This window comes from Peromyscus leucopus, chromosome 22, assembly GCF_004664715.2.
Source record: "Peromyscus leucopus breed LL Stock chromosome 22, UCI_PerLeu_2.1, whole genome shotgun sequence".
NCBI classification, from domain to species: Eukaryota; Metazoa; Chordata; class Mammalia; order Rodentia; family Cricetidae; genus Peromyscus; species Peromyscus leucopus.
Genome location: NC_051081.1, coordinates 33,702,750 through 33,714,396, shown reverse-complemented (window position 1 = coordinate 33,714,396; position 11,647 = coordinate 33,702,750). Strand labels below are relative to the sequence as shown.

At 38.8% G+C, this 11,647-nt stretch overlaps 1 protein-coding gene across 1 annotated transcript in view; it reads left to right on the top strand.

Moving 5' to 3' along the window:
- Ppp1cb (protein phosphatase 1 catalytic subunit beta) overlaps nucleotides 1–11,647 on the top strand; it is a 35,400-nt gene extending 23,753 nt beyond the window's left edge. Inside the window, exons 4-8 of the mRNA XM_028873926.2 lie at nucleotides 1,569–1,673; nucleotides 3,701–3,772; nucleotides 4,527–4,678; nucleotides 6,114–6,248; nucleotides 9,859–11,647. Coding sequence (XP_028729759.1) covers nucleotides 1,569–1,673; nucleotides 3,701–3,772; nucleotides 4,527–4,678; nucleotides 6,114–6,248; nucleotides 9,859–9,963 — 569 coding nt within the window. The 3' untranslated portion in view covers nucleotides 9,964–11,647. The remainder of the gene's footprint in view (nucleotides 1–1,568; nucleotides 1,674–3,700; nucleotides 3,773–4,526; nucleotides 4,679–6,113; nucleotides 6,249–9,858) is intronic.

Genomic DNA, 11,647 nt, shown 5'->3' with positions numbered 1-11,647 from the left:
TTGTTACATTGTGCTCTTGGTTTTTAATCAGGAAGTCTGATGGGCTGCTGTGTAGAAGTCTTTTCAGTGTCATTAGCTACGTGTGGATTTGATTTTCAGTTTCATTAGATTGAATATGGGAGTAATGTATTTGGTCATTTATAGTAGTTTTCTAATTAAATTTATTTTTGATGGCTAAATTGTTGGTTTGAATCTACTTTTTCTCTTTTCCTTTCTTAAATATGGTAGAGTCATCATCAAACTCATAGTCCATTGATTTCTGCATTATAACAAATGTTTGTGAATGTGTTATATATGCCAGTCACTACAGACACTGGAATGTGGCGATACTCAGGGCAAGTTGCTCTTAAACAGATAAAAACAGAATTTATGTTATAATGGTAATGATTCTATATTTGATTTCTACATTTTTGTGATCTGAATTGTCAGACTTGTACAGAGGAAAGTAAGTTGAAGTACATCAAACTACAGGCATCTTTCTAAGCTACAACAGAAGTTGGGGTATATTGGCATGTTCTTAGAAGGTAAAGTGAGATATGAATGTCCTTTAGGGCAGAAATGACGTCAGATGGAACGGCGTGTGGGAAAACAGCTTGTAAACAGTCTGTAAGTTACACTTATTCATTAAAGGGTAGGCTTGGACATAAAAACAGGAAATTAATAGCTGTGGCTTTCATCCCTTCTTTGGCTTGGTAGTTGAACTTAATGCCAAATCATGAAAATCAGGTAACCCTTAGTTGAAGTTGTCTTTGTTGTAGCTGGGCCACAGGAAAATTATAGCCTTGCGTCTTTTCACTTGCTCTAGTGCCAAGTTGTAATTTGCTCTAAAGTGAATACCACTTAGTTAGGCACTTGGAAGTGCTCCTTTCCTGGCAGTGGGTTTATACCTCATTACTCAGTGCGTCAGGTTAACGTGGACCAGCTCCAGAGGACCACTTTCACGTTTGTCTACTTACTTGGCTAGGTAAACATACTGAATGGGGAGAAATTAGCTAATACCCTATTGGACAATTTCAGAAATACTGTATTATAGTAATGTTATACGATAGTCATTTGATGTAGTTGTTCCACTTAACAGTGTAGTCTTTGAAGTCTTTGCAACTCTACAGATGGTGTTGAATGTTTATTTTATTGCCCTCTTAGAAACATAAGAGGAAAATGAAGTACAGGGATAAACCTGCATGCTGGACAAGTACTGAAGCATGAACTTACATCTCTAGCACATGAAACTGAACATAGCTTATTCACTTACAGAAGAAAAATGTGCTATGTTAAGACAGAAAATTTAAACAATCATTCTGGTTGGAGAGGTGGCTCGGAGGTTAAGAGCACCGACTGGTCTTCCAAAGGTCCTGAGTTCAATTCCCAGCAACCACATGGTGGCTCACAACCATCTGTAATGAGATCTGGCACCCTCTTCTGGCCTGCAGTCATACATGCTGTATACATAATAAATAAATAAATCCTTTAAAAAAATAAAAAATAAAACAATCATTCTGTCTTTGAGATAACTAATAAGAACAGTTATTGATTCTTTAATTCCCTATGTTTTTTTTTTATTTTTGTAGGTAAACGAAGATTTAATATTAAATTGTGGAAGACATTCACTGATTGTTTTAACTGTCTGCCTATAGCTGCCATTGTGGATGAGAAAATCTTCTGTTGTCATGGAGGTAGAGTAACAAATTTGCTATGTAGAAGAGACCTATAATAATTCAAATACCGTGGGAAATGGGAGGGTGGCAGGAGGTGCACAGTAGCTCAAAGCCAGCCAGACCAGCAGATGCCAGGCCAGCCAGGGGCAGGGCTGCATAGGAAGACTGTCTCAAATCAAAGCGAAGTCATGTTACCAATAAACAAAAACTGCTTTAAGCATGCCTAAGACCTCCTTCAGTAATTGGAAATGTGTGATTATTAAAAATGAAAATTAACATTGGTCCTTATAAAGAATTCCTCATATAAAAGTATTGGCCTGAGAGTGGTCTGTACCCGCCTGTAATCCCAGGATTCAGAGGCTCTGATGCAGAAGGATTTCAAGGCCATCTTGGGCCATGTATACTATCTGGAGAAAAGAGAACTAGTTGGTTTTAAGAAGTACTTTCACTTTGCCTCAGTTTAGGCCTAGTCGGCTGGTTGGATAATTTTTTTTTTTTTTTGTAGTGCTGAAGATCTAGCCCATGTCTCAAATTTTAATAAAAAGGTACTCTGCCATCAGTAAAAATGAGAGGCTAATTATCTCTCTGTCTGTATTAAATACCTTTTATCAAACTCTAAACACAACCTAATTTACTATTCGTGTGACTTCTAAGTGTTGCGCAGTATGTCAGCATAAGTACACATTAGGAAATGAGGCCATGAGAATATGGAGATTAGAATTCGTATCAGAAGTTTTCAGCTCTCCAGCCTCAGCACCCAGCTTCACCTCAGTGCCTTTTGGTGTCTCACTCAGAGGAGCTATGTTTCTGATTCATGCTCTGAATGAATGGCCAGGACTAATTTTTCTGAAACACCCCAATGTGTAATCATGAATAGTATAGTTCATTGCAGATGAAGTTTTTGGAAGATCACATACATCAGAACTCACTTGGGAATATGTAGTACAGTTTTCTATGATACTACATTCACACACAAGTTTTTCACAAGTTAGGGAGGATGGTATATTTGGTAAAATGCTTGCCATGAAAGCCTGATTAAATTAAACCTGATTTAAATTCAGCCCTTGGAACCCATGTGAAAAGCCAGCCTAGTTTAACCAGTGAGCTCCAGGCTAGTGAGGTATCTTCTTTTAAACAAGGCAGAGGCAAGACATGCTCAGAGGCAGGCGTATCTCTGTGAGTTCAAGGCCATCCTGATGTATGTACCAAGTTCCATGTCAGCCAGGGCTTCCCAGTGAGAACCTGTCTTGGAATAAACACAGCAACAACAACAAACATGTGGATTGCTTCTGTGGCACCTTCTGCACATAAAAACGTGCGTGCACACACATGTATCGAACAATTTATTAACAACATTGGGTTTGCCTATAGGGAAGAAATGTAATGAACTAATTCTGTAAAAAGTTGGTTGCTCAGTGTCATCCATGGGAGTATCTTATGGGACGCTTTAAAGTGGAAAATGCTGAAGAGACGAGTGGGTAGGCCTGAGCTGGGGAGTGGTTTGTTCTGACATCGCCATTCACTGTAGTAGTTGAAATGCTGTGTTCCATGGACTAACATTTAAGGAGTTGTTCTTGGGCATTAGTGTAGCTGAGACAGGAGCATGGCAGTTTGGAATGTGTGTTTGACTTCATTCCTTGTGGTCATAGTTGAATTACTTACTAGAGAAATAATAGCTTATATTTATGTTCTGCTTTAAAGACTTCTGAGTATATTCTTGTGGTTTTTTCTTGTTTATCTTTCTGATTAATAGTTTACTACACATTTTTGCAGATAATGAGCATGTTGAGGTAGGATATGGGGGGAAAGTTCTTAGGGGACCAAAAGAGGTGTTTTAACTTGAAAGTAAAAATGATTTAAGATTTGGTGGTCACGAAAGTACAAAAGTCGTAGGAAAGGTTGCAACCAAGTATGTTCTTAAGAAGGAAAGTAGAGAGTGGAGGTCCTCCGGGAGTAGAACAATTTATTTCCTTGGTAGAAGGATAGAAAAGACAACATTATTATAGTGTTCTGCTAGATATCAAATCTTTCTCTTTTTATTTTAGGACTGTCACCAGACCTACAATCTATGGAACAGATTCGGAGAATTATGAGACCCACTGATGTCCCTGATACAGGTAAGTATATACAGAAGTTTAGTTAATTGCTTTGTGTAAAATGTTGACATGATTGAACCTAATTATATTTAGTGAAAGTCATTCAGAAAGTTATCATCTCTGAAACCAGTTAACATTTGATAGTAAGTTTCTGTTTCTAGGATATTTTAATGGAAAGTTTCTGAGATACTGAAAAATGTTTATTTTGGTATTTGACTTTCTGTTCAGCTTTCAGAAATATAATATAGTTCATAGATCTTTTCCTAGGTTCAGGTATTTCTCAGAATAAGGATCTGATTTTGTTCTTCACCATATTTTTAATACTGTAGAGATTAGAAAAGCAGGCTGTAAAGTGGAAAAACAAAGAATTCAAAATGATCAGAACAGTCAGTCCTGAAGGAAAAACATGACAGGAAAAGACTAGCCCTGCCTGCCAGATAGAAAGTCTTACTTAAAGGTGTTAATGTGTTGGTTAATGATAAATAAATAAAATAACTCGAGGCTAGTGCTCAGTGGTATGTAAGTATAAGTAAGTGATAAGCTGACTGTTCAGGGAATAATAGCAAGAAACTAAACAGACTCCAGTTGCTATGCTTGGGTGTACCACACACCATTTCACGTGTACAGAAATCATCAGAAGTACTGCCTTAGGACATCAGGAAAGGTTCTGTTAGTGTGGTTAAAGTGTAAGAAGGCGGGAGGAAGATATATATGCTTTCTTCAATTTCATTGTTTTTGTTTTTTTTTTTTTCCTCCTGTTTTCTGTTTTCTAAAGGTTTGCTGTGTGATTTACTGTGGTCTGATCCAGATAAGGATGTACAAGGCTGGGGAGAAAATGATCGTGGTGTGTCTTTTACTTTTGGAGCTGATGTAGTCAGTAAATTTCTGAATCGTCATGATTTAGACTTGATTTGTCGAGCTCATCAGGTAGGCAATATTAAGACTCTTGATATTTTATTGTTAATTTGACACACTTTCATTCATAGATAGATAGATAACCCCCATCCACCCATGTGTCTTAGTTACTGTTCTGCTGCTATGAAAAGACACCATGACCAAGGCAACTTATAAAAGAAAGCATTTAATTTTGGGCTCACAGTTTCGGGGGGCTAGAGTCCGTGAACGTCATAGCATGGAGTGTGGTGGCAGGCGGGCAGGCATGGTGCTGGAGCAGTAGCTGAGAGCTTCTGTCTTGATGCAACAACCACAAGGCAGAGAGAGTGATGACTGGAATTGGCTTGGGCTTTTGGGACCTCAGGAGCCCCAGTGACACACCTCCTCCAACAAGGCCACACCCAATACTTCCCAGCACTTCCACCTTCTGAGGACCAAGCTTTCAAATATAGGAACTGATAGATAAGAAAGGTAGTATGGGGATTGAAGAGGTGGCTCAGTAATTAAGAACACTGGCTCTTCTTCCAGAGGACCTGGGTCTGATTTCCATCACTCACATGGTAGCTCAAAACTGTCTGAAATTCCAGTCCCAGGGAATCAGACACCTGGCCTCAACGGCAGCAGGCATACAGATGGTGTGCAGACATACATGAAGGCAAAACACCCATACACATAAAAATAGAATAATTAATTAAAAATTGAAAAGATAATATGGTTTGTATAGGGAAAAGAGTAGGTGAGGAGGCCAGCATCTAGTCTCACATAGTCTTGTTACCAAAATGTGGGGGTATTGTTATTTGACAATGATAAACTGTGCTATGAGACACTTTTTGAGACAGTTGTGGAATGTGTCTATAAACTGGTTAATAATAATACATTGTTCATTATTTTAGCTATTATCAAATCATTGATACTGTAAAAAGAGTATCCACTGTTCTCAGTAATGCATACTCAGTGCTTATGATCTGTAAAACATAATTGGTTTGTAATACATTGGCTGGAAGGCATTCTGAAAATACTTTAAAGTGTGTATTTAATTTTCTATGTGTGAGTATTTTGCTTGAATGTGTGTACTTGCACCACACGCATGCCTAGTGCCTAACAGGTCAGGAAAGGGTGTCAGACCCCCTGGAACTAGCGGTGTGGGTGTTTGGGAGCTGAATTCAAGTCCTCTGAAAGAGAACAGGTGCTCTCAGCCGCTGAGCCATTGCCTCAGCCCCTTTGGCCTCTTTTGTTGGTTTGGTTTGTGGGTTTAAAAAAGAAAGTTGTGTGTGTGGGAGGGGGGAGGATGTGCAAATGGGAAGAGTCATTTTCTTTTCTTTTCTTGCTATATTTGGGAGGAAAGCCAGGGTCTTGGCACCTGACTGAAGGAAGATTGGCTGTTTGGCCTTTGCTTCATTAATTTTCATTAGCACAAATGGTTAAAAATTACCTATCAATGAGGTTTTTTTTTTATCTCCTTTGACAGGTGGTGGAAGATGGATATGAATTTTTTGCTAAACGACAATTGGTAACCTTATTTTCTGCCCCAAATTACTGTGGCGAGTTTGACAATGCTGGTGGTATGATGAGTGTGGATGAGACTTTGATGTGTTCATTTCAGGTAAGACATGAAATAAAAATGTCTGTCTTTCTGGTTTTTTTGAGACAGGATCTCCCTGTATAGCCCAGACAGACAGACCCTGACCTTGTCTTTCTGCCTCTCCCTCCTGAATATCAGGATAATAGGCATATAGTGCCCTGCCTGGCTTGGTAGATTTTTAATGACTTGACATTCATTAAAACTATTGTCAGAGTCATTTTTCTTTTTAAATAATCTCTCTGAGCAATGTGTTGATTTTAATTCAGAATTTATTACCCTCCAGGGCTAGAGCTACAGTTCAGTGGTACAATGCCTTCTTATCCCATGCCAGGCCTTTGGTTCAATCTCCAAATACATCAGTGGAGGTCACACACACACCCCGCAAAAAAAAAATACACACAAAGAAAAATGTGATTACCATTCGGACTGATGAAAACTTTCTGGTTTGGGTCATGAACTTCCTAGCTTTGGGTCTGTAACCAGAGATGGTTTTAGAAAAGTTTAGGCTGCACCATGCTTCTTCCAAATGTTTCAATTGTTAATTCTTGTGTGAACCTACCAGAAGGATGTGGGTGGCAGGCTGGGAAGCTGACTTAATATAAACACGAGTATCTTTACCTTAGTTTGGACTCCTAGAGCAGGGCACGGGCCTGAACTTTCAGTCGGAGGAGGGGGAGACAGCAGGCGTGTGCTGGCCAGCACGGTAGCCAGTTCAGGAGCTGCAGGTGCGTTGACCACTCTCCATGGAAAGAGTGGAAAAGCAGCTGAGGGAGACTCCCAACACTGGCTGACCTTCCTCACATGTGTGCATTCTCTCACACAGCAAAGAAGGAAGGCAGCGGACAGATTAGGGTTTTGTTTTCTTTTTTTTTTTTTTTTTTTTTTTTGGTTTTTCGAGACAGGGTTTCTCTGCGTAGCTTTGCGCCTTTCCTGGAGCTCACTTGGTAGCCCAGGCTGGCCTCGAACTCACAGAGATGCGCCTGGCTCTGCCTCCCGAGTGCTGGGATTAAAGGCGTGCGCCACCACCGCCCGGCTAGGGTTTTGTTTTCTTTTGCAAGATGAGTACATGAGATAGGTATTGAGGAAGAAAGAATTAGTAATTTAGATGAAAATGAAATGCTTAGCTACGAAGGAAAATTTCTAGTAATCTTACGTTCTCTTATAGAAATACGCAGGTTAAAAAGGCTCTAGCTTTGTTGTGCTGCTTGTACAAACTTGTTACTCACTGACTGAAGGAGCTTACTGCCAGAAAGGTGATTTCATGATCTTGACATGTTGCATTCAGAACTCTCATTACCAACATCTGAGGACGCATAAATTCCTTGTATAAAATGGTATTACGTTCGTATATAAGTGATATATACCCTTCCTTCTGTATGGCTTAAATAACCTCTAAATTGTTTATAATACCAAGTACAGTGTATATACTGTATAAGTAAGAATCATGTTGTTTAGAGAAGGACCAAAAATGTCCATACATGTTCAATCCAGAAACCTTTTTCTGAATGTTTTTACTCTAATATTAATTCAGTTCTTGGATTAAACTGATTGACTGAAATCCACTGGTCTGTAGAACTAACTCTGTTTCTAAGTGTAGCAGGGCTCCTGTCTTAGAGTTTTTATTGCTGTGAAGAGACACCATGACCATGGCAACTCTTACGAAGAAAAAACATTTAATTGGGGTGGCTCATTTACAGTTTCCAGAGGTTCAGTCCATTATCATCATGGCGGGGAGCATGGCGGTGTGCAGGCAGACATGGTGCTGGAGTAATAGCTGAGAGTCCTATATCTTGCAGGCAACAGGAAATTGACAGACACACTGGGAGGTATCCTGAGCATAGGAAACCTCAGAGCCCACCCCCATAGTGACACACTTGCTCTAACAAGGCCATACCACTACAACAAAGCCACACCTAATAGTGCCACTCCCTATCAGATTATGGGGGCCACTTACAGTCAAACCACCACATCTGTCAACTACAACTGAGAGTTAAGTGGTTGGTGTCTTCACTGCATTTTAAGGGTTCTAACCAGGTCTTGTCCCTCAGCAGTTGTCATAGAGGAGTTAGATTAATGTATTTCTTTAACTGATATACTCTAGTATGCAGAGTGGTTTTAAGAAACACTACATAAATCTTTTCCATATTTGGTCTTGTAAAACAATGACATTTTCTGTTTCTAACAGGTAATGCTCTATTTATGCTATGCCCCTGTAATGAGTGTAATAAAAGTAACAGGTGTTTAGTCAGGGCATGGTTTCATATACATTTAATCCTAGTACTCAGGAAACAGAGACAGGTACTTGTCTTTGAGTTCAAGGCCAGCCAGGACAACATAGTGAAACCCTGTCTTTAAGAAACAAGATGTTTATAAAGACATGGAGCACTTTAAAACTTAATTCATTCACCAGGCGGTGGTGGCGCACGCCTGTAATCTCAGCTCTTGGGAGGCAGAGGCAGTCGGATCTTTGTTTGAGGCCAACCTGGTCTACAGAGCGAGATCCAGGAAAGGTGCAAAGCTACACAGAGAAACCCTGTCTAGGAAAAAAAACAAAAACAAAAACAAACCTTCATTCATTCATGGTGAAAATGCAGATGACTACAGCTGCCCTAGGAACGCAGTGGCAATTCATTAAAAGTTAGACATGGTGTTATCAGATGACTGAGCAAAATCAGGGCACACGAATCTTGTAGCATTATTTATAATAGCTACAAGTGGGAACAACCCCAGAGCCCAGCTGAAGAATAGATAAGAAAAATGTGCTATCTGTCCATACAATAGAGTCTAATTTAGTAATAAAAAGGACTAAAGGTACTGATAGGTAGTACAGCATGGAAGAGCTTTGAAATCTTACATGGAGAAGCCATTCACAAAAGACCATGTGTTATTTGATGCCATTTATGTGGAATAATCTAGAATAGGCAAGTATATAAAGACATAATATAGGTAAGCGATTGCAGATGCTTATGGGGAGATGGAGAACTGGAATATGAAGAGACAAAGAACAAAGTTTCTTTTAGGGTTGGACAAAAACTAAAATCAGATCATTGTAGTAAACATACAGTGTATTAAATAAATAAGCATCCTAAACACTTGTGCACTGTAAGCAGTTAAACTTTATGATATGGAAAATAACCATAAAAATATCAGAGTAATATCTACATGTAAATGAGAAATAGTCGAAGTTGTGCGTGGTAGCTGATGCCTATAATCTCAGTGCTCGAGATGCTGAGGCAGAAGGATTGCCATGAGTTTGAGGCCGGTCTACTGCACGGACAACCTGTCTCAGAAAACCCAGGGGAGCGGTCAGAATTAAGGGGAGAACCTAGGGGTTTTGACTCAGACCAGTGTTTTTTCCTCTCTAATGAGGTGAACTGAAGACGAAAATTTTAACTTAAAATTTAACGCTCAGCAGCTACTGAGACTGTACCGAAGCTTTGCTTACTAAATTACAAAGGGAATGATAACTAGGAAGTGTTCCTAAGGGTGGTGCTGGAGGCGGGACCCAGGCACTTTTCCATGCTGAGCACTAACTGAGCTGCTCTGACAAACTTAAATCTCATAAATGTTTGTGGAATGTTGCCGAGATGCCATTTATTGAAGAATAATATTGCTGATTATTTATTTCAAGATATTGAAGCCATCTGAAAAGAAAGCTAAGTACCAGTATGGTGGACTGAATTCTGGACGTCCTGTCACTCCACCTCGAACAGCTAATCCACCGAAGAAAAGGTGAAGAAAGGAATTCTGTAAAGAAACCATCAGATTTGTTAAGGACATACTTCATAATATATAAGTGTGCACTGTAAAACCATCCAGCCATTCGACACCCTTTATGATGTCACACCTTTAACTTAAGGAGACGGGTAAAGGATCTTAAATTGTTTTCTAATAGAAAGATGTGCTACACTGTATTGTAATAAGTATACTCTGTTATAATATTCAACAAAGTTAAATCCAAATTCACGAGTATCCATTAAAGTTGTATCTTCTGGTATCACAATTTTTCAAGTGGAAAAGCATCCCAGTTAAACTAGCTGTGGTAGTCACCCAGATGAAAGCATGGTGTTCCAGCTGTGTCAGGGGCTTAGTGTTGCTCGGTTGTGAGTATTTGGGGCTTGTTTTGTTTCGTTTGTTTTTGCTAGAATAATGGCAACTTTTCCTGTTTTTCCCTAAACATTTTAAAAAAGTGAAATATGGGAAGAGCTTTAAAGACATTCACCAACTATTATTTTCCTTCACTTACCTACTTAAGTAACTGTTTGATCTTACTAAGAAAACTTATGCCTCATAATAGCAAAAAGGAATTTTAGAGGTCGATAGGTTTTAAAAATATGCAAACTATCTGATCCAATGATTTTAATCAAACAGTTTGACTGGGCAAACTTTGCAGCTGATAATGAATATTTCGCTTTTTTCAAAATTGCCACTGATTTGGATTTGTGCACTCTAATTTTTAATTTATTGATGCTCTATTGTGCAGTAGCATTTCATTTAAGATAAGGCTCATATAGTAATACCCAAAATTAGTTGGTGATGTGATTATGTGGTACCTTGGCTTTAGGTTTTAATTCGCACGAAACACCTTTTGGCATGCTTAACTTCTGGTATTGCCCTCTCCTGCATTGGTTTTGTTTTTGGGGTTTTGTTGTTGTTTGTTTGTTTGTTTTTAGATCCACACAACAGGAGAGTCCTTTTTTGACAAGCCTTGGAAAGCTGGCGCTCTTCTTTCCCTTTCTATGTGAAGGGTGTATTTAAATGAATGCTGGTCAGTGGGACATTGTCAGCTCTGAGCATCGGGTGCTTCACTGTCTAATAATTGCCATGTGAATGTGGTTCTCGACTGTAAGGCTTTGTCACTAAAGATTTTTACTCTGCCTTTTCATAATCAAAGGTCATAATATGTATAGACATGCTTTGTAGTGAAGTATAGTAGCAATAATTTCTGTCCATGATCAAGAGTTTATTGCAGCATTTCTTTTCCTGTTCTCTTTTTTTAAGGGTTAGCATTAGCAAATGTCAAGGAGTAGCAAACAACACAGATTTTAGGAGGACTTAACAACAGGCCCAGATCTGTGGTTCTTCGGATGTGACACTATTGGATGTGATTCTAAAGTCTTTTTATTGAACATTGTCAAATTTGTAAGCTTCATAGGGATGGACATAATATTTATATAATGCCCTTCTTATGTGTTACCATAGATGTGAAACCTTATATTGTCTTTGAAAATGTTAAATTGAGAACTCTGTTAACATTTTATGGATTGGCGCATTGTATGACTGCAAGAAACATTTGATTTTCAGCACAGTGCAAAAGTTCTTTAAAATGCATACATCTTTTTTTTCTAATTCCATTTTGTTTTAAAGCACATTTTAAATGTAGTTTTCTCATTTAGTAAAAGTTGTCTAATTGATACAAA